The sequence below is a fragment of the Chelonia mydas genome, chromosome 9 (assembly GCF_015237465.2).
Source record: "Chelonia mydas isolate rCheMyd1 chromosome 9, rCheMyd1.pri.v2, whole genome shotgun sequence".
NCBI lineage: Eukaryota > Metazoa > Chordata > Testudines > Cheloniidae > Chelonia > Chelonia mydas.
In genome coordinates this window covers 80,048,937-80,072,567 of record NC_057855.1, presented here as the reverse complement: position 1 = coordinate 80,072,567, position 23,631 = coordinate 80,048,937, and the positions used below count along the sequence as shown (strand labels likewise).

The following is a 23,631-nucleotide window of genomic DNA, read 5'->3' as shown; positions in this document are numbered from 1 at the left end:
GATAAGCTGTTACCAGCAGGAGAGTGGGGTGGGAGGAAGTTTTGTTTCATGGTCTCTGTGTGTATATAATGTCTTCTGCAGTTTCCACGATATGCTATGCATCCGATGAAGTGAGGTGTAGCTCACGAAAGCGCATGCTCAAATAAACTGGTTAGTCTCTAAGGTGCCACAAGTACTCCTTTTCTTTTTACGAATACAGACTAACACGGCTGTTACTCTGAAACCTGTCTTTTTGATTTGGACATCTTGCCTTCCTCCTTCATTACCTTGTACCACGCACAGGATACAAGGGAGAGGGAAGAATAGCAGGGATTGCAAAGTGCATGGTGCTCAGGGGGCAGAAGGCAGCTATAAAGGGGTGTGAAAAAATTCTCACCCTAGCAAAACCATTAAACGAAGCCATTTGGGTTGGCAAAAATAGAAAAAATATTTCTTAGTTGCTCTTCGAATGTTTTTAAAGAAAAAATGGATTCTTTTGTAGGCAGAAAATTGTCATTTTGCTATTGTGTTCCCTCAGAATATGATAAATTCCTATTTGGAGCCAAGTTGAGAACAAATCCTGATGTTGAGATTTTGGTGTAGTGTTGAGACTCCTGGAATTCTCAGAAACATCTCTCAATCCACATGCAGGGTCTCAACAATTTAAGCAGCAGTAAGAGCAAAAAAATTGATCATTCCAATATGCGAGACATTTTCACCACAATCTTGGAAACAAGACTTTGGGTCATACTTAGTGCGGAGTGAACACTAAAATACTTGGATAAGCATCCAAAATTTTGGCAGTTTATTTGAACTTTAATAAAGACTCTTGCATCTGCAACACTGAGATCCTCTTTTGCAAACTTGACACATGAATAATCTGTAGTCAAGTGAACTGCCCCATTGAAATCAATGGACGACAGGTGGTTATACTGTGATCATCACTGTAGTATGTGAAGAATGAGCAAGACATTGTCACACGAAATCAACAGGACTGCTGGCATTACTAAGTATTATTTGTGTGTGTAAAGGGTGCAAAATCAGAACTTTAGGCTGGAAATCTCATAAGATCAGTCTCAGTGAGACACTTCTAGTACCTATGGTTGCCAATGGGGAAGGGATACTTTGTGTCTTCTATTTCTGGCTCCCACAGAAACATGCCAAATGAAAAATGGTGGCATAACCCCCCCCAAAAGTGAACTGACCTTTTCCTAACCTCAGAAAGGTTTGGGGTAAAAATGTGGCCTCTTTCTTTATGCAGACTGCTCTGCCCATCCCAAGTCATATCTCTTTGTCCGCTTCTCATAACAGGAAATCATACAGATTTATTCGTCTGGGTCCTTCTTTGGAACCCCTCTGAGTAGCTGACTGTGGCTGCTTTAAACTGAGGGCTTTTGACAAGTTGGGAAGTGTACAATAGATTAGATTTCTGTTATTTTGGGTTGACTTCTTTTTTCTCCTCCCAAGGAGGCCCAAGATATGCAAATATGAGCTATTGCCTAACTCATCGGTCTTGGACCCCTGCCCTCTGTTTTTGTCTCTCAGCCCTCTTCTCTGACTAGGGACTGACCAGCTTTGCTTTTCAGCTCTGATCCCATGTCTCTGTGGGATCCTCATTTTCCATTTCTCATGGCTGCCAGGTCAGACTAGGAAAGGTCTTCTGACCCCATCCCTGCCTAAAATTTTATCAGCCTTCCTCCTTAACAAGTTTTGAGGAAGGGTTGTTGACTGTAGAGGGCTCAACAACATCCCAGCTCCCATGCCATAATGAGACATTAGTTGGAATAAATAACCTTAATTAGTGTTTCACTTTAGAAATGATTAACCTTCTGGTGTTAAGATATCTATCGCATAAGTCTCAGTTTTTTCCCTTTCTCCCCTTAAGTGGCCCTAACACTAGTAGCACACACCAGGCCACAGATCCACTTTCCACCCCTTCTTTCTCCCAGTAGAATGATGAAGTCGGGATTATCTTGTGGTTAAGGCACATGACTGGGAGTCAGCGGGCCTTGGTCTTACTCCTGACTGTGCCACCAACCCGCTGGGTGATGCTGGATAAGCTACTTCAGTTCTCTGTGCCTCAGTTTCCCCATCTGTAAAATGGAGGGAATAAAACCTACTATTATAAAGATTAACTTGTTAATGTTAGTAACCTGCTTTGAGATTCTTGGATGTAAGATGTTATTCCTAAGGGAAGGGTGTTACTAATCTGTGTTCTGCAGAGAAAGGCTACTTTTAATTGGTGTCTCTTTTCCCACCGCTGAATCATTCCCAATCATAAACACCATCAAAAACCCCTGGTGGACAAGAGTCCATTTTCTATGCTCTCAGAACACTTTTCTGTTGGTTCTCAAATCGTTCATTCCGCTCGTCTGCAAAGAACTTGTACATGTGTTTTTTTACCAAAGAAAGAGCATTAAGGTTAATATGAAAGGGTGCAAAAATATTGTGTTTTCTTGGGTGTGAGCTCTGAGTTTTGCACACAGACTATATGTATATGAGAGAGAGAGAGAGAGAGAGAGAGAGAGAGTGTGTGTGCATGCATGTGAGAGGGACAGAGAGAAAGTGTTCTTGCGTGTGTAGGGGGTTGGGTAATACCCTTCAATATTAACAGAATTGTCTGTACGCTTGGTGAAATGATGAACATATTGGATGTCATTTAAATTATCTTTCCTAATAAGAAATGGCAATTTTTGTACTTGATCTAATTAAAATAATGATTTACCGGCACGTCAAATGAATTCCTAATCCCACAATTACTTTACTGCATGGTGCTATTAAATATTACTTGAAACCTAAAATGAGTTGAAATGATTCATCAAATGCCATAATTATTTATGAGACTTAAGCAATTATTACTTAAAACTAAAGGGGTTTGCTGAAAAAACCTCCGGTCATTTTTCCCCCTCACAGTGCCACATAACTCAATTATAGCAGAGCTCGTGATTAATTATGGGAATGGCAATTTAAAAATGAAAAGTTTTTAAAAAAGCCTGGTTTTTTGTTTTGTTTTTCACAGTGAGCTGAACATTCTTTCTTCAAATGAGAGGTTGTGGTTTGTGGTTCTAGCAGGAGAATGGGAGTCAGAACTTCTGGTTTCTAGTCCTTAGCTCCACTACTAGGTGACTTTGGACTAGTCACGTCACCTCTCCAAGACAGTGGTATCCATGCCTGAAGATGTATCTGACTCCCATTGAAATCAGTGGGAGTCAAACACTTCTGAATATTGCTAGACTTCCCGGTGGGCTGCACTGGTTCTTGGAATTTCCACAGCATTATGTACTACAGGCCTGACCTCAGCCCCAGTCCCAGCATGCTCCCTACACGAAGGCTCGGAGGAGTTCCTCGGAGGACAGTCTCCAGCTGTCTACGTCTGCTGGAGGAATTCTCCTCTGTCTGGATCTGGAGCTTTTGGAGCATCTTTATGTTCTCCAGCCCTTTTATCTGGTGTAAAGGAGCCAGAATGGGAGTGTGAATCTCACCCACTCTGTTCATGGACCTAATATAATGCCCATTGAAATCAACAGGAGGGTTTCCATTCACTTTAAAGGGCACAGGGTCAGATCCTCTTTGCAGAAATTCCCCCATCAGGGAATTGCTAAAAATCTCCATCAGTGGCAGCAATCCTGGGAGGCCTAGTGTTGATAGGGCTTCTGCAGCCACTGGCGTTTGTCATCTAGTCCTGCTTAGAACAGGGTTAGATAAATGAGCATTAAAAACATTGGTGGGTGCAAGAGCCTTAACTGCCCTAGGACTCCTAATGTTAGCAATGGTGGGGATTTTTTTTTTACCAACCCTCCTCGTGTAGACACAGCCAATGTGTTTCTCTGATAACTCCTGCCCCCCCAACACACTTCCAGAATGGGAGCTCCTTGTACCTTTGTTCATTTGTATGTGTGAAGCACATGTGGGAATCCATTTTTAACAACTGCCAGAATCCAAATATATTTCTGGTCACACTTTAAATTACACATCTCAAATACAGATTTAATAAGACAGGTCTGTGGGTGTTTTTTTTAAAAAAAAAATATTAAACAAAATCTGGTGTGAATTTAGAGCATATGAAAGTGATAGACCAGCAACACTGAAGAGCTCATCAGGTCTGCAAGCTTCCTCTGCATGGAGCTTGGCAATGCACCTCAGCCTAGATCTGCAACAGCCCTCCACTGTTGTAGATCTGAATCCTGTCCATTCATCCCACAGCTGTGCCAAAAGCACCTTGTTTCTGACCCACAGCAGCCTCTGCTATGCCAGTTCTGGGATCTCCCAAACAGTTCAACCAATGCACCTTGATCCTGACCAGCAGCAGCCTCCACTGTACCAGTCCTGGGCACCCTCAAACAACTCTGCCAATGCACCTCAGTCTTGATGTGCAGCAGTCACTCCTACACCCGTCCTGAACCCTTGGGGGTGATATTTCTAAGTACACCTCCTGCAGCACCTCCTGCTATCCTACACCTTGACCCTACAGCTCCACAGAGATTTGTCACTGCACCTCGGTCCTCTCGATCTGCTCTGTTGGCCACCCTTCCTCCTGAGCTGAGTTTTCTCAATTTAATCAGAAATCAAACCTTAAATGTTTCCTGTTGTGTGGCCACATTTCAAACGCACAATGTTCAAGTAGATTTATAATTCATTGAGGTGGGTTTTCCTCTTCTCTAGTTTAAACTGTATTTCTAGCTCCTCTTTGCTGAGGGTGTAATTGGTGGTGTGGGAGCTGACCTGAATAACTAAAGACTTCCCTGCTGCTGCACTGTGAAGAGCAATCAAAAGCAGTTGCACTTACTGTAAATTTCAAATTGATCTGAGTGATGTAAATTTCACCTTCCTTTCCAGTGCTGCATTTAGGCCTTAAGCAATAGAGAGGCCAATAATTTGTAGACAGGGTGGGCCACTGACCCCAATCATTCCCCACTCAGTGAAAGAGACGGTATCTTTATTTTATGCCAGGAGTCATTGTATGTACTAAGAGTGTTGCTGTGGGGTCACACGCTCCTCCTGCCACCTGAGAAACCCGCACATGCTGCCTGCTAAGTTTGAGGAGGTGGTAATGGAGAGTTTCCCTTGTAGAGCAGAATGTTCCAGTGACCTCTGCTTTGCTCTGGTTTCAAGGACCTGTGACTGAAATGATCCTCAAACACTTGCCCCACTTGTGACTGAACTGAGATCTAAACTCCGTACACACTAGGCACTGTTGTTGATTGATTTTACTCATTAATCACATAGGACTGATCCAGCAAAGCACTGAGGCACATGCTTGAGTCTAGGTTTGAACAGGTGATCTAGATATATATTCATTATATATTTATACTTATTTTCTTTCCGAAAAAGAAACTTGCACAAGCGCACAGAGAGAGAGGGAGAGAGGAAAAATCAAAAACATTTTGGGCCGCATTCCATTCAAGGTTTTCAAAACACTTTCCGAACATTGAGGCCCTGCAAGCCACCTCTGAAGTAGATAAATATTATTATCCCCAGTCTACATCTGGGGAAACAGCTGGAGAGACTTGCCCAAAGTCACACAAAAAACACATGACAGTCACACAGCCATGAATAGAACCCAGGAGCGCTGATTATCAGGCTCCCACCCTGATGTCTAGAGCACACTCCCTCGTGTTTCTCTGGAACATGTTGGTTTGGAAAAGCAGGGCTGGTAACTGGAATATAAATTCATCAATTTGCTTATACTGTATAGCCAAAGATTTAAAAAGTTGTAGGGAGTTTTAACCCTCCAAGGACCAACCTGTGCTAAAATCACAAACAACTTTTTGGCTTTTTTTGCCTTTTAAGACAACTTTTAGACTAATTTTCTCTCTCTTAATTCTCTAATAAGGAGAATGACTCTCTCTCTCCCCAACTCCACCCCATAACAGCTCTGCTTTCCGCCTTTGATTGACTCAGCCAACTTTCTGGAAATTGAGTTTTTTCTTGTTTCCTTTTTTTTGCTAAGCAGAGTTCAAAAGCAATGTGCTCAACACTGATCCGCTTAATTGTTCCCAGAACGTGCAATTTTAGCTCTCTAGTTTTTCAAGGATTGGCACTGCCCGCTAGCCTGCTTTTCTAAAGGAAAAGGCACAAGTTAATCTACCTGCAGGGTTGGCTAGGGGCATGGGGGGCAACGTGTAAACAACATGCTGCTGCCCCCACCTCCCTGCTGTTAGACTTGGAGAGACACTGCTTCAATAAAAAGCCGGGAGGAATGCTTAGGATATTTTGGCAAAACTCAAGCAGTCCCCAGTTCCCTGTTCCTAAAATTGCTTTGGCTACTTCCAGTGAAATGTGCTCCCAGGAGAGCACAGAGGACTAAGTGGAGGGCTAGAGCAGGAAGCTGGCAGTTTGTGGGGATCACATAATATTAGTGAGAAAATTACTCATAATTTGCTAATAATGAGTGGAAGTTTGCCTATCGTCTTTTTTTTTCTCCTTTTTTGATTCACTTTCTCACATTGCAATAAATAAGTCAGTAGGTGTCCAGCCCCCCTCCCCACCCCATTCCCCATGTCTGGCAGTAGAAATTCCCCATTTGAGGGAAAAGATGGGCAGACTTCTAATGTGCCAATTATTTTACTTACGTTACTATTCTAAAGCAAGCATCCCTTCTACCATGGCCCACACCCAATTAAGCAATACAGAGAATACGGAGGAGGAAAGGGATGCAACCCAATCCACATGCTCTGGGCTTGGACAGGATTTCATCAGAAACAATGGGGCCCCTCTATTTTTGTAGTTTGTGTTTCTAGTTTGCTTAGCTGGCCCAGATGATGGAAAACAATCACTTCTGTTTCAGCTTTGCCTGGACAGCTGCTCCTCCAAAGTGATAGCAAAGAGATGGCTTTTTTGGAAATCCAGATGCTAAGGTGAGGGATGTATTAGTCACACAGACGAAGAGATGGATGGATGGATAGATATTGTTTCATTTTAGAGGCTCCTGCTTTCACATGTTTGTCTTGGTTCTCCTAATTCCGTCTTCATTTGGGATGTAGTAATAACATCAAGGAAGTGTGTTTTCCAGGGGCCCCTTCCAGCAGTACTACAATGTCAAAACTTAGAGTGACTTCAATGGGAGATCCACACCCACGCACCTATGACCTGATTCAGAGCTAACTAAAGTCAGTGGGAGTCTTTCCATTGATTAAATGGAGCTTTGGATGAGGCCTATCACACTGGACTTCTCTCCCCCCCGTGGTCTGATACAACTTGAATTGGCTGATCTTCACGGCCTGATGAAGACTCCTCTCTTTCCCTAGGCTTTTGCCTACGGGGCTTGTGGTTAGGATGGGGTCCTGTCTTTTTACTTGGAGGAATGTCATTTATTTTATGCAAATACCTGGCCTGGGAGGATATTATACACCGTGGTCCAACCCAGCCTGAGTTCATTGGCCTTTATGCAGGTGCTTAAGTTTACGGCATAGAAGTGATGAGTGGGACAGGGAACCAATTCATGCATGAATGAGAATGCTAGGCACCGTCGCCACGCTGCACCTGCCTAGTGCCGGGAGCAAAGTCTAACACAGCAGTGCATAGCTGAACACTTCATTAGCACAACAAGGATCACGCGTGAGCCAATGTCTGTGCACGTGTGCACTCTTCACCCTCCCATCCCAGCCTCATTTCACCCTGGGGAGTGGGTACGTAAGGAGCCTGAGAATTACTACTACTGAGTGTTGAGGGGCTATTTCAAGTGCCTCACCTTGCTCTCTGACACAGCCTCCAATCTGCCTTCCCTGCTAGGCACCGCACCAAGGCTGGCGGGATCAAGGACCGTACAATAAAGCAAATTCCAATTGAACGGCGCCACACTGAGCGAATGCAATATCTGCTAGGAAACACTAGAGGGCGTTTAGGAAAGGAGTCAGATGAGAGTGGGATAGGGGAGAGGCAAGATAATGGCAAGTTATTTCTCCCATTTTGTGAGTTAACCTAATGTTTCCAGTACAATCTGCCCTCAAAATATGATGGTAAGAGGCTTCTGCATGTGGCATAAAGGGCTCAGCAAGAAGCCTGATAAATCCAGATTATTTGTGCGAGCATGAGAATGAAATGCAGCCGGCTTGACCATAAATCGATCTCCCCTCCCTCCACTTTGCTTTGTAGTCTAGCCTAGAATACCTTTCCCCCCCCCCATTTTTCATTCTTGGCTGGCTCGGAGTTGCAGCCGCCAGCTGTTTGCTAGGATCACCCTTTTCCCTTGCTCCCTCCCCTCCAAATTCTTCAGGACATTATTCTCTTGAAGCTTTGGCTCGCAATAAGAATTTAATCAAACAAAACAAAATCACAGCAACCCGCCGTTTCTTGGACAGTATTTGATGTGTAAATATGTAAAGAAGGAACACTCTGGAAATGCGATCAGCTACCTCCTGGAGACTCAAGAGTCCTACCCTGAGCCAATGAGACCCGGCAAGGGGTGTGTGTGCTCCTGGGAGATTAAATTCCATCTGCCTCCAGGGGTGGTGGGAAAATGGGTGGCTAGTGGCATAGGCTAAGGAGGGAGTCACTTCTTAAAGGGGCATTTCTTGAATGGTAGTGGGATCCTATTGGTCATTCATCAGCAGGCCAGTCAACAATTGCTTGTTTTCGGGTGTGGAGTTTTTGCATTCAGTCAGCCTGGTTCCCATCAACGTCTGTCATGGGTAGTTAGACGTAGTGGGAATTACGATGCACAATCTGCTTTTGCCAGCTTGTGGTGAGCTGATGCCTGCTTCTCTCTTGCCAGTTGTGGATTCTATGGCCATGTCAGACTCAGGGGGAAATGGCTGGTGATGTTGTACTTGATATGGTTGTGCTCCTCTCTCTGTGTGCACTTTATGCCCTAGCTATTCTGATTGCTGCAGTATAAGTGTATAGACCTCACCTCCAAAGACAGCCTGTAGGAAAAGGTAGGCATTCTTCCCACTGAGATGGTACAAAATCAGCACCCCAGCATGATGCTGCATTGCTGAAGATGCCATCTCTCAGAGGGGATGTAAAACTGAGGCCCTGATCATTGTGTTCACTACAAATCCAGAGAGATTTCTGATGAAGAGTGTGTTAATCCCTGTGTTCAAATTCCAGCTCCAGTAATGACATTCTGCCTGCAGTTCCAATTGGAGAAGTAAATCACCGTTCCCTAAACATTGCTATTTCCAGCTCAGAGGCAGCTCTGAGTCCATCCTGGGCCAGGGGATCCATTTCCTGTATAAAGTGCCATAGAGTTTTTTGGCATCCTACTGGATGGAAGGCCCAACATATAAATATCTACTGAAACTCTCAGCAATTTATCCTGTTTGGAAGGTAGTGAACTTATAATTTGATGCTGATGCTAATGATTAGCACTAAGGAGTTAGGTGATTTATTTAGGAGTTTAAAATACTGCTTAGTAAAGATTCAAGCTAACAAAACCCCCGTGTTTAATTTTTTTGGAGAATGAGTTGCAAATGCCCAGGTCTGACAATGGAATGGACCCTACATTCTAACTGAAAATGAGAGTCAGGTCAGTTAATTCAAGATCAAAATGTTCTTTTTTGATCTACATGTACCCATGTAAGGTTGGCCAAAATAATCTGCCCCCTTAATTCAATACTTTAGTTAAAGTGTGGTGTGTAAGTGCATGAGGCCACGAATCCTAGACCGTGGGGACCAGCAAAGGCAGGGATGATTTGATGGGAGTTTTGTGTAAGTCATATCCATGGCAAGGCTACTTGCAGCTGCCATATTAAAAACAATTGTGCTCTTTGCCAGATACTTTTCTGTGAACATTCTTCATCTGTGGGATGATCTTTTGTTACCAAAAAAGAAACACCTGCTGTTTTCCCCCCTTGCTTGTACATGAAACATCAGTCTGCACTTTACCAATCCGCAATATTCCTGGAGCTTTTGGACTTGCTGTATCATGATTAATGGCATTTTGTCACTGCAATAATTATTCCTGATTAATGCCTTCTGTTGTGTTGATCTCTGACAAAGGCTAAAAATGCACATAAGGCTCTGTGTGTGTGTGTGTGTGTATACAGTGTACTTGTGCATAACACACAAAGATGAAAATATGTGTAAAACAGCTAATAGCCATAGATGGCTGTATCCTGCAATAACATCTTTTGCTGGCTACCCATGAGCAGTCGTGCACACACAGACTTTTGTTTGTATAAATGTTGGGGGAATGACTGTTCTTCATCTGAACACCCTTTTCCGCATGCAAGCAAGGAGACAGACAGCGGCAACAGTATTCATTATTCATTGTTCTTGATGCAATCTTTTCCAGTTTAAGATGTATCATCCAGCCAGACAGGAGAAACCATACCACGTGACCAAGATGACCAGTCAGACATGAAGAGTAACCAATGTAGCACACACTCAGAATGAATACTGCAAGAATAACCGCTAAGCTGAAAATTATCCAGTCACACTACTCTACCAACAAACAGCAACTGGGATCAACTCACGAACGATGTGCTCCAAATAACCGTTCAGTAGAGGAAGAATAAAAATCACAGGAATCAGACTGGAAAAGACCTACCAAGACATCTACTTCATCCCTTTGCTAGTGCAGGATTGTTCTCTACCATATATATTTTAGTGAAGGATTGGAATAGAGTAGGCTACATATTTTTGGGGACCAAGACTTATGGTGAAATTGTGGCCCCACTGAATACAATGGGAGTTTTGCCATTGATATCAATGGGGGTCAGGATTTTATCCTTAGTGTCTCTTTATTCCTTTCCCTACTTATCAGGCACTACTCCTGTGTGAAAGGTGAAATAAGAAATGCACAATGGCTGGAAGTTGTGGGGCGTAGCAGCGCACATGCCACACAATAGTGGAATATTTTTTGGCGTAGAGAGAATAAAGGGAAGGGGGAAAAGCATTCACTATTGAAAAGAAAATAAACCAGCCTCAGTAACTTTTTCTTTGTTACAGCCTGACTGAAACTCAGGAAGCACAAAAGAAAGCCGAGCTAACTTTCACTAAACTCCTATTCTCCTTCGTGATTCAGTCTCTCTCTTCCACCAAGCTAAATGGCATAGAAATGAGGTGGCAAGACAGTGGATGCACAGTGGGATAACATGGCCCCTTTTTTCCACCTCCCAAGAGATGGAGGTTAATAAATGTGATTCATGTATCTATCTCTCCATCTGTCTCAAAACCCCCGTCAATGCAAATAGCTTGCTTCCGCTTTCCCGGGACTCTCTTGAAAATGAATCTGTCTCTCAAATGTTCCTGCTAGATAAAGGACAATAAAGAAAATACAGACTTGTGAAGTATTTCTAGAGAAGGATGATTAATAGACATCTGAGACAGAGGAGCTCAGCTAGTTCCTCTGCTCCTACCAATGTGGGCCTTTTCTGCTCCTTACAGGCTGTTCTCCACTGCTTTGTCCAGGCTAGTCTGCAATATCCCAAGGGATGGAGCTTCTGGTACTTCTCTTGGGAAACTAGTCCCCAGGCTAACAGAGTTCACTTTTTAGGAATTTCCTTCCCCCCAATATTAAGCCTACATTTTCCTTTGTTCACTTTCAAACAATTGCTTTTCTCTACACAGTGCCACAGTAGTGATCACAGAGAGAGGGAAAAGATCCTGCACTCTCTGTGCCTTAGATGTAATGGTTCATTGGCAACTAATCGGCTTTATGTGACCCAGGCTTAACTTGACACATCTTACTTGTCACCTCGCTATTCTGGCATGTGTGTTAATTGCATTAAGCATAGATAGCCATGGAGTGTCATGGAGCATGTCTTGAGTGTGTCCAGTACAGGGTGACCATCTATGGCCAGACACTCTGCAATGTGAATTCTCTGTAGGGTGAAGATCCACAACCAAAGACCGTGATATATGGTGACCATCCATTATCTGACATTCTGTAATGTGTGTTACATAGCAGCCTGTGATGGTGATGCAAGATACATTTTAATACAAGATGACCAGGCACTGTGTATTATTTGTTACATATACGTTTTTCTAGAGCGACCAGAGCAATCTGGAATGTCAGACCCCGTTCTAAAAGTGCACCCCACTGTCTTAGGGCAGTGTGGACTGGAACCTATTGGCATTCCCTTTTAGATTGAATTGGTTCTTGAATGAACTGCCGCTGTCCATGCATGCACTGATCAGTACCTCATAAAACTACGGAGTTTATGTGGGATGTGTTCTCCACTCCCACATACTTCAAGGTAATCCCTGGGAAAACCCTTCAGGAGCACAAACTCATCTTTAGTGGGGACTCACAGGCCTGGAATTCATTGTTGCTTTTGCAACAGGGCAACCCTCAACTTCCCACTTCTGAGGAAGTCTCGTCAGCCCTTATCCAGCGGTACTGCCTTGCCCCAGTCTGAACTCTGAAAACCCTGGGCAGCCTATGTTGGTGCTCTCTGAGTCTGACATCATATCAATTAAACAGAGAAATGTCAAAGGCTGCTCAATGTTCCCACTTGGCCTGGCGAGCAAAATGGCATCGTGAGTGAAATGAGAGAGAGCAACAGAATTATTTGGAAACATCAGGTGCTTACCTGTCACTACCAGCTGGATGGTGAGATTCTCATGTAGGCCATGTTTAGTGTTGCTCAGGACTATGGTGTAGTTCCCAGCATGCTCTGGTCTCAAATCCCTTATGCCCAGCTTGTACTTCATTGGATCTGGTACATAGCAAGTGTGGTTCTCCTTGATTGGCTTGCCATCTTTATACCTGTTTTGAAGAGCGAGGGAAGTTCAAACGAAGACTGTCAGCACTGCATGCAGGCAAGCCCTAGTACACAGCAGAGGGGCTGGCCATTATCCAAATTCAGATTTAACTAGGTACATTGTTATTGCTGTCCTATGGGAATATCTGTAGGGAATCCCACTCTGCTATCAGTGCTTTCACTGAAAAAAACATCAACCGTACATGCACTCCCCTTACCCATCCTCGCCAAATTGATGGGAATACATTGGCTTCTTTGTTTTCCATATTTTAGCCAGCAGCAGTGAAAGGAGATGATCAGAAGGTTGCCCATTCAAGGACTCTCTGTAATGAAAGTAACTGGCCTCTGTATTGAGAGCACCACTTGAACACACAAATCCTGGGCCACATACTCAAAAGTGTGTGTCCAACATTGCACAAGCAAGTTTCTAGGTGCTTTAAACTGAGATGGACACATGCCAACAACATCTGAATGTGGAAATTGGGTAGACAACTAACCCTCTGATGAGCATAACAAATATGCAGTGCAAGTGTTGCAATATGCACAGCAAATTGTGGATTTGCAAAAGCTTGGGCCACCAGTTTTGGAGTAAGCGAATTAAGGGAACAGATTATAATTAACTGTTGTTATTATTATTACTCATTATTGCAATGAGTGTGCATGGCCTTTACACCACTGGAAACATCCAAAGTCTGTGCCACAGGAGCTTACAATCAATTTAAAGGTGACTGAGGCCACTTTGAAAATTTGGCTGTGTACATGCAGGGGACATGTTTTTATTCTGTTTGGACAAATATTCTGAACATCTCTGTTTCCTCCCAGGGAGCATTTGTTATTTTGAACCTTCATCAACAAAGAGTGGGGTAGAAGAATCTGAATAAGTTTCCTCTAGTTCATAGATAAAACCACCTGCAAGTAGCAGGTGATGTTGTTTGGATGCTTTTGGACTTCAAATATTTGATGGGCAAGACACTACAACCCACAGGTCAGGCTCATGAACTTCTCAGGGACTCCAGCTGGAGAAATGTGACTGTGTTCAGTCTGAGAGTTTTGAAAGTCTCCTGGACAGTAATTTAAACAACTGCACTAAAGAGGACTCCAACATCAACATCTCACTGCTGCAGCATAGAACACACAGGGCAGACAATGTTGGTGGTCTCAGACTACTCCCAAATATGGCAATTTCCTTTCTCAACCTCTGCATGAAGTATGATCATTGCTGTAGAAAGAAAAGGGGTAAGTCCCCACTTCATCCCATAAAATACCCCCAGCTCTTTAAAAAACATCCCCAGCAACAGCTGGCTAATTTCTCTTATGATTTGAATTGAATCTCATGGAATTTCATACAATTTTACTATTTAAAAACAAAACCAAACCCCAAACAGTACCTACTCCCCCTTCTGTCTGCCAATCCTGCCACTGAGTCACTTGGACTCAGCACTTCTTGTTGGCCAACGAAAAATGCATTGTGGAGGTGCCAACTCACCACAGCATCATGGCAAGGTACGCTGAGTGTGGCAGAGAGTTTTCACAGATCTGAGCATGCTTTTGAGCAGCTGTCTGGTTTCTAGGCAATGGAATAGGGGATAGAATGCTGGTGGTCTTGGCCAACATTTCCCCTCGCCATAAAAAGAGGCAGAGAGGAAGGGGAGAGAGAGGGGAGAAAGAAGTCAAAGGGGAGATGGTGGAAGTTAGTGCCCCCTATGGTTGTTGAAGTGCTGCATCTTGTATTAAATAGTGATGTGTTAGTGCCTTTGATTGGCCCATAGGATTTTGGCATGATTCCCCTTTGTTTGCTCTGTGCGTGTGTGTGTGTGTGTGTGTGTAGGGGTGTGATGGATACCACACTCTTGGCATTGGTGGATTGAGGAGAGACATGGTGGAGTTCTGTGGATCCATCAAATGATATTGCTTGAGTCACTTAACTGAATACATAGGGGGAACAAAGGCCATAATTAAGTTCATCTATTGCATCACTGGCCATAAAGGACTTTCCTTCATTGACAGAGGAAGGTCTAATAGGTCTATTGCCTTTCCAGCATCTATGATTTCATGAGGCAGTCTAGAAACATTTGAGCTCTATTCTATTTTGGGATGATTCTGTGGATAGATCAGTATTTCCTGCATGCCCCTTGCTTCATTATTTATTTATTTATTACTGCCTAAAAAACAGGATCCTCAGAGATCATCTGGTCCTGACTCCCCACCTGCAGCCAAAGTCCTAACCCCCTGCAGCTGGCAGCTGCAGAAAGTATTCCCACATGGATTAGGACTTCAGATGGGGAAGCAGTGGCAGCAGCAGATAGATCCACTTTCAGGGGAATGTCCTTAGTCATAAATGAGCTGAAGAGGCAGACGTTGTCATGCAGAGAATGTTTCTCACAGCTTTCCGGGAGGCACTGGCTCCTTTTAAGATCAGCTCTGCTAATGGTAACACTGACAGCGCTCTCTTGTACTTTTCCCTCTTTGATTTTCAGTGTGTTATGGGCACATGACTGAGCCGATCCTCGCATTTCTGCTAGGGGGTAGGGATGTATCGTTATCCCCAGGCTGTCAGTGCAGAAACTGAGGGGTGAAGTGACTTGCCCAAGATCATATCACACAATGAGTCTGTGGCAGTGCTGACAACAGAACCCAGATTTCATTGTTTCCTAGACCAGCAATTTAGTCACAAGGCCACCCCTCTACGTTGTCTGCCATGTCTGAAGAAAGTGGCAGGTATATCTTTTCTTATCCCTTTCAGAAGATCTCATTTTCCTGATCCTGCACAAGAGGCTGATGATGCTTACCAGGTAACACTGGGGCGGGGAAAGGCATCCACCTTCACGGCTAGTTTCAGTAACTTGTGTCCTGCTACCCCCTCATAGTAGGGTCCTTTCTTATAGGAAACTCTCAGGAAAGCTTTGTCTGAAACAAATGTTTTAAAAAAAGTCACACAATGGAAGATTCTTGTCAGGCTATAAGTACCCACAGCCCTAAATACAATATGCTCTGGAATGGGTTTCAGCATGATAGATCAGGAGAAGCTACAGACAATCGAATGGAATGACAAGCTGCCAGTAAGCTTCAGCCATAGCTGTATCTGTTCTGTACACATGTACCAGAACTAGAGACAGGCTCTCGCTGCACATTTTGGTTCTAGTGGCAGTGGTGGCCATTTAAAAATCAACCACTGCCAACAGCTACTACACAGTGGTATCTGATGATAACCCATGTTATCCATGGAACAGGAAATATTTGCAGTAACTGGGGTGTCCCTTGGCAAAAGTTGATGTTTTCACCTCAAAGGGCCAGATTTTCAAGGGCAGAGCACCCACAATGGGGGCCAGACTTTCAGAGGTGCTCAGCACCCAATTTGCTGAGCTCTTTTGAAAATCTGGTCCCAGCTGGGGAAGCTGGACCCTTTTGAAAATTCTGGCCTACCCATACACAAAGCCCATGTGATCCCTGTGATACAAGTGACTCATGACTCAATAGGTGAATTCCAGTACATCCCATTTTCAGAAGTTTACTACCTTTTCAAAAACATTTAAGAGGATAAAAACAGCTAAACCCGAACAAATTAATGTGCCTCTACTGTCCTGTATCCTGTCGCTAACAAAGACCAGTACTGTGTGTTTAAGCAGAAGATATAACCTTCCCATAACACTATAATATATTTTGTTGAAAACATTTTTTCCTGACCCCATCTGATGATCAGTTTATATCATGGTGGTCAACTTGCGGCCTGTCAGGCTAATCCGCTGGCGGGCCGCCAGACAGTTAGTTTACATTTGCACGGCTGCTTCCCACAGCTCCTATTGGCCGGGAACAGTGAACCGCGGCCACTGGGAGTTGCAGGCAGCCGTGCAAATGTAAACAAACTGTCTGGTGGCCTGCCAGCGGATTACTCTGGTGAGCAACGTGCGGAACCCCGGGCTGCAGGTTGCCCACCACTGGTTTATGTCCTAAAGCATGAGGATTGATAGGCCACTCTTGTGACTGTATCCTAGCTGGTGTCATTGCTAATGGACACCTACATAATAAATATGTCCATCTCCTTAACAGTCCTGCTTCCCAGACACTATTCTGATTTAGTTACGGAACTTACTGTATACTGTGATTGTAACATTGGCCTTCAGTCCCATTACATTGGTCTCCAGTCCTGTTACGTTGACTACTCTGCATACATACAAGCCACTGTCTTCCATGGTAATGTTCTGAATGGTCAGATTACTGAAGCCTTTATATACTGACTGACTTTTGTTCAAAATTGGTATAGGCTTATGATCCTGGGTGACAGAAGAAAGAGAAAAAGAAAAGGGTCAACTTTTTGCTTATTCTGTTTCAACTACCCTTCAGTTAAGAGATATAAACTCCAAAGACCTAGGCTGAAACATTTACACTTTTCCCCCAGAGAGTAGGTTACTAGTAACACACAAGAAGTCACAGCAGACAGACTTTTTCAGGGAGCTTTTAATGTCCATAGACCTACAAACTAATGAAATCAAGTAGCTCTTCACTAGTACCACGCAAGTGGGTAAATTAGTGGACGTACCACAAGAACAGAACCAATCAGGGGCTAATATCCTGACCCTGTTGAAATCAGTGGCAAAACTCCCATTGATTTCTGTGGGGCCAGGATTTCATCCGTGTTATTTTGGGACTCCCAGCTGTAGTGTACATTTAATTCTTGGTCAGTATCAGTCTGTCTGGGGAAGAAAAAATAATACCTTAAATAGTAAAAGATCTATTTAGTAACCACATCCCAATGGAAAAGCCCTTTAGAACATGATACAGAACTGTAAATTTCAATAGAAATTTTGACCCTATAATATTTAATAGGGATCTGTACACCTCCTACATAGAACTCGAGCAGATGGTTCAAAGAAAGACGATAGAAAGAAGATCAACTTCTATTTCATTCTACAGATTTCAAAGAGAAAATTCTGTAGAACCACACTGGTTTTATCCCGATAAAATTCTACAGGTATTTCCCACCCAGGCTGTAGTTTTTGTTATTTTTCTTTTCTTGTCTTTTTTTAAAAAAAATTCTTTCATGAGCTTTGCCAAGACCCTTTTGAGGGGTCCCAAGTAATTATATAACATGGAACATCCTTGTTTTCTGTGCAAGGCTGTAGAAGCCCAGAAATCATCAAATTTAGGGGTTTACACAGGACAGAAATGGAATATTTTTTAAATTGTATTGAATTGGGACACTGATCTTTGGGTTCTTTCTCCACAAGGAGAACTTTTAGAATTGCTGCTTCTTAGAAATATGTATTTACCCTAATTTTAAGAGCTGTTAGTTTTAGGGCTCAATCCACATGCTGCTGCCAGTGACTTAAATGAGAATGCAGGGCGCTCAGCAGCTAACAAGAGGAGAGGTTTAATTAGGGATGAATGAACCAACCCTGAACAAGACTTGATACTATGTGGGCTCCACCCCTGTGATTCCCAAGGGGGTGCTGAAGGGGCTTAGCACCTTGCAGGAAGTGCTCAGCATGCTGTGAGGGGTCAAACCCCAAATGACCCCCCTGCCCTACACTCCATTAGCAGAGCCTGAATCCTCACTTAGAACTTGAACCAAATTTTTAGTGAGGCTTGAGAAAGGCCGTTTTGTTTTTGATTAATTTTTACACAGTGAACAAATGCCTAGATTTATGGATAGCTGGATGGTCAGACAGACAGTCTGCCACATCTGTGGCTGCTCGATTCCCCATTGTCAGCGAGGATCATACGGCGGGATGAAGTGATGTGGGAAAGGCTATTCTTTCCCTGCAGAACCAAAAATGCCTGGTGATGCTGCAAAAATCCAGTCAGGAGATTTGCAGCCCAATTTTGCCAGAGCAAAAGGCTCAGAGAGTTCCCATAAGCATCCTGAGTTTTCAGCTCATCCAACCTGAAAAGACAGTTACGTGGGCCTCTCCCATTGCTTGTCTTAAGAACGACAAATGAAAGCAAAATTAGGACTTACTAAACCATAAGAATAGAACTTTCATTTCCATACAGTCGACTACCCTGATGCAACCAGAGACAGCCTTAAATTGTCAGCTACTCACTCTCCCCCCAGGGCACTGCCATTCAAATTCAATCCGTCCATTGAAAAAGGTCTCTGCGCTGCATTCCAGGCTGAGGGTATCTCCAACCAACAGCTTTCTGGGGTTTGCTTTCAGAGCCAGGTTCTGTATTCTGCCCTCTGAAATGAAAGGAACAAAGGTAAGACTTCCCCCCAATCTACTTCAGCTGAATTTAAGAGGAGACCCAAATTTCAAATCCTTCCTCAAGATCTTGCTCCTCCTATGAGGACAGCAGGACATTAGCCTGCTAATGACCTCCGTGGGAGCTGCTGGGCACTCAGGCACTTTTGAAAATGAGATCACTGATGTAGGGACCTTAATCTCATTGGTCTATTGTCTGGGTTATGCAGGAGGCCGGACAGGATGATCGGAGTATGTGCCCTTCTGGACGTAAAATCTTCTTTACTCCTGCATTCGGGGCTCCAGCCCTCGATCACTGGCCACATAATCACACTGATATCGTCCTCGTCCGTCCTTTCTTAGTCCCTGCCTAGGCTGCAATTTTCAAAAATGACTAGTACTGTTGAGCGCCTCAGTTTGGGGATACTAGAAAGGGGCCTGATTTCCACAAAGTGCTGAGCACCCGCCCTCTGAAAACCAGCTGCCCTTCACACCGGGCACTCCTAAGCCCCTACTCAATTGTTAAAATCTTGGTCTGACGTTAGCTTGTTAAACACCTTGGGGTAGGGATCATGTCCTTTTATGGACGGTGTGAAGTATCTAGCACACTCTTGAGATCAGTAAGATAGTAAGGCTGCTACCTAGTTCTTACATGGCACTTTGCAAAGGCGGTCAGTACCATTATCGTCCCCATTTTATAGTTGGGGAAACTGAGGTACAGAGATGGCAAGTGACTTGCGCACGGTCACACACTAGCAGAGCAGGGAATAGAACTCCTGAGTCCAGTCTAGTGCACCATCCACTAGGTCAGGGTGCTTCCCTACTATAGGGAATAGGGGTGGATCCTATATTGGCCTTTAAGAGGTGGGCCCGATGACCTTCTTTGATTTTGTGACATATGTAGGAAATAATTACTCTAAGCACTGAAAAAAGAGCTATCCAGAACCTCCATTTGGCTGCCATACAAATTTCCTTGCCTGTTATTTTAAGCTAAATGCTAGTTGTTGAGAAGGGTACCATGACCTAGTGGAAATGAAGTCACAGCGAACCTTGCCTAGTAAAATTTAAACTTTATGAGGAGGTGAAGAAAATATACACAAAACAAGGAGCACATTATTCGAAATGGGCTCAAACAAAGCCTCAGTCCCAAACACCTCAGTGTTCAAAATCCAGAGTTGACTTCTGCAGCTGGAGCCCATCTCAAAACACAATGGAGAGGTTGTGGTAAAGTGCCAAGAGAAACCAAACAAAAACCGTGAGGTCTGCAAATGAGCATTTACATGAGATTTTATATCATGATCTTGTAAGTTCCACAAATACCAGAAATGGGCAGACAAGGCCACTGCTTGGATTTGCAAATCCCAAAGCAGTGGTTATTTGAATGTAGGTTCCACTTTATCCAAACCAACAAAGCTTTGGTGGGATTTGAGGAAAATATTTCAGTTCTGTCCCATCTCTAAACTGGGCAATTTTTCAAAACCAGGCGTGGATCAGATCCAAGTTCTATTTGATCTGAACCACCAAAGCTCAAAGGGGAAGGTGGGTGTGCATAAAATATTCCAGTTTTGACTCATCTCTAATACATACTAGCTATAAACCCCAAGAGTTATCTTGGAACTAGGCTAACCAAGGAATAATAACCACAAGGCTTAGCTAAGCACTAGAATTGTTTCTGTTCCATTGAGTAGCAGTTACTGCTCAGCACACAGGGGTCACTCACCCACTTTCTGTGGCATGTAGTAGGATGAGGACTCAATTCCGTTTACTTTGGTTGTACACTTGAGTATGCCTTTGAAGAAGTGGAAAGGAGGAGAGGGGATGACAAATCCTCTCTTGGGGTCCCACGCCATCCTCCAGTAGCTGAACTCTGAAGAAGAAGGAAGCTGAAAAAGAAGAGGCAGATGGCGACTGCTGAGATTTTCCCCTTGCTCACACAGCAGAGAGAGAAGTAGCCATACCTCCTCTTCTTTGGAGACAAGATACATACTTAATCCATTCAGAATCAACTGTGTAATCTCAAGAGGTACAAACAAGTAAGCCCCTAAGGCAGGAATGATAGCCTTGTGTTTAAGGAACAGAGCTGGGTTCTATTCTGGTCTCCTACAGACTTTGTGTGATCTTGGGCAAATAACAGGTTAATCTGTTAGACCCTCACTTTCCCCATCTGTATAATGAGGATAATAATACCAACCTTGCAGAGAGACTTGGGGTTACATTTTCTAAAGTGACTCAGGCACTTTGGAGCTAACCATAAAAACCTGATGGGAAGTAGGCAGTTTTAGAGATGAGTATACTAGAGCCTAACTGGACCTATACCAACCATTGGAGGTTGATTTTGTTCCACTTAAATGAGACTGAGGACCGAGGGGATGAGATTGCCTACAATGGCATGTGGCCCACCTGTGTCTGCTAATAGCAAAAATCTGCAACGGCTGGAGATGGGGCACTAAATGGGGAGGGCTCTGTATTACTACAGAGAATTCTTTTCCAGGTGTCTGGCTGGTGGGTCTTGCCCACATGCTCAGCATTCAACTGATCGCCATATTTAGGGTTGGGAAGGATTTTCCCCCAGGTCAGATTGGCAGAGACCTGAGGGTTTTCACCTTCTTCTGCAGCATGGGACACAGGTCACTTGCTGGTTAAACTAGAGTAAATGGTGGATTCTCTGTAAGTTGAAGTCTTCAGATCATGATTTGAGGACTTCAATAACTCAGCCAGAGGTTAGGGGTCTGTGACAGGAGTGGGTGATTGAGGTTCTGTGGCTTCCAAGGTGCAGGAGGTCAGACTAGATGATCATGATGGTTCCTTCTGGCCTTAGAATTTAAGAAAATATTAATTAAAAATAAAGAAAATCTAATGAATACTGTACACAAATACAGTATATGTACTAAAAAAGAAAAGGAGTACTTGTGCATCCGATGAAGTGAGCTGTAGCTCGCAAAAGCTTATGCTCAAATAAATTTGTTAGTCTCTAAGGTGCCACAAGTCCTCCTTTTCTTTTTGCGAATACAGACTAACACGGCTGCTACTCTGAAACCTGAGTATATGTACTATATATGTAGATTTTGTATGCTGTACAGCATCCATTTGAGCCAGACGAGCCATTTTTAGGTGGGGGATGATTGGTATTTTATGGATAACATGCAGTACAGACTCCCCATTAACTAAAAAACCTTGTGATTTTTTAAAAATCGACCTTGAAAAATTCTGGATTTAAATTGTAGAAAAAAATTAGGTATGGAAAATCAAACACTAATAGTGAGGTGGGTGGGTGGGTGGAATGACTGCCACTCACTGAGGTTCACCCATCCCTGCCCATTTTACAGCTGGGCAAATGGAGGCACAGGATGGCTAAAGGAGTTATTCAATATCGCACAGTGAGTCTCTGACAAAATCGGGAACAGATACCAGGAGTCCAGACCCCTAATCTCCAGCTCTAGCCGCTGGACCACATATCAAATGCTAAATCCATCTCCACCTCTGAGAGCAGAGACTGTTTAGAAATGGTGGCTGGAAAGGAAGTAACTCTAGATGACAATATAACACAGGCTTGGGATGACCACAGAGCACCTGCAGTTGCCACATAATAACTAACAATGTGCCTCCCCCCCAGAGAAAAGAAAGGTGCTAGTGTTTATAATGTGCCTTTCAAAACTAAATCAAGAGGAGAGTTTCACCAAGGAAGTTTTGGATTTTCATGAGCCAGCACAACAAGTGGGAACATCACTCGTGACATAACTAGTCCTGCTATTGTTCTCATGACTGTGCTGCACTTAGTTTAATCTTCTGTACCTAACAAGGAATGATTTGGGGTGGTGTGAATGACAGGTGCAATTTAAACAGTGTTTGGGAGAAATGATCCTGCGTGGAATGAATTCCAGCTCCCAACTTTGGGAGCTGTTGCTTGTAATATTGGAGGTGAAATTGTGACACTGATTGGCCTGACATCACGTTAGTTCACTTACTTTTCATATTCACCATGAAGCAGAACAAAGTCAAAGGAGTTGTTACTGCACGGTAGCAATTAGGAAGCGGAGGTGGGATAAGACAGGTCGTCCCTTGTAGAACAATAGAGCACTAGGAATTATGGATTTCAGATCTGGATCTGAACTTCCTTAAAGTGGTTTAAGATTTGCTGTATGGATTCAGGACTTTTATAGGGCTAGAACTAAGACCTGAAGTTTGGATTAGATCTTGACTTCCACAGAAGTAGGGGTTCAGATCCAGTCTAGATATATAGAGATGGTTCATTGCGCAGTGGCCTTCTCGGTATGCAGGTGCCCATCTGACAAATAGCACTCTCAAAACTAGCACTTAATCGATACCTTTCTTGGCAGTTACAACAAAGAGGCCAATGACTGGGATGGGCTATGGAGGCTGGAATTGCCCTCTGAGGGTTTCCTCCAAGTTCGTAATGAGGCACATGGGCAGAGCAGTATGTGGCAAAATAAAAAAGCCACTGCTTTTGCGGTACCCGTTCAGTGGATAAATAGATCGTTCAGAGCTGTCAACTCTTTCACGCAGCATTAAATACATGTTAGAAGCTTAAATTGCAAGTCCAGCCCTGGGATTCTTGTGACTCAGATGAGATGTGGTTAGCTAGGATCTGTTTAGTATTAGCAAACTGCACCCTTTCTCATAAATATTTAAAGGAGAGAGTGCAATCATTTTAAAGTATAATGGTAATTTAAGGAACTTAATTTATGATGGAAAAAGTACATTTGCTACAAGAATAATAAAGTGTAAGAAAGCTGAATTTCATGGTTTCAGGGTATGTATGCTTGATGGCTAGAAGAAGAGAAGAAAAAAATAGCCCCACTGAA

At 43.5% G+C, this 23,631-nt stretch overlaps 1 protein-coding gene across 3 annotated transcripts in view; it reads right to left on the bottom strand.

The window, feature by feature from the left end:
• The window catches only part of LOC102930345 (vascular endothelial growth factor receptor kdr-like), a 187,886-nt gene that overhangs the window by 81,109 nt on the left and 83,146 nt on the right, over window positions 1–23,631 (bottom strand). For all 3 annotated transcript variants that reach the window (XR_006283537.1, XM_043521684.1, XM_037908678.2), the window contains exons 5-9: window positions 20,529–20,691; window positions 18,671–18,807; window positions 16,720–16,900; window positions 15,419–15,536; window positions 12,459–12,634 (exon numbers count right to left, since the gene is read on the bottom strand). Coding sequence is in view for 2 of the 3 variants with exons in the window: in XM_043521684.1 (XP_043377619.1) it covers window positions 12,459–12,634; window positions 15,419–15,536; window positions 16,720–16,900; window positions 18,671–18,807; window positions 20,529–20,691 (775 nt within the window). In the remaining variant the exon portion in view is untranslated. The remainder of the gene's footprint in view (window positions 1–12,458; window positions 12,635–15,418; window positions 15,537–16,719; window positions 16,901–18,670; window positions 18,808–20,528; window positions 20,692–23,631) is intronic.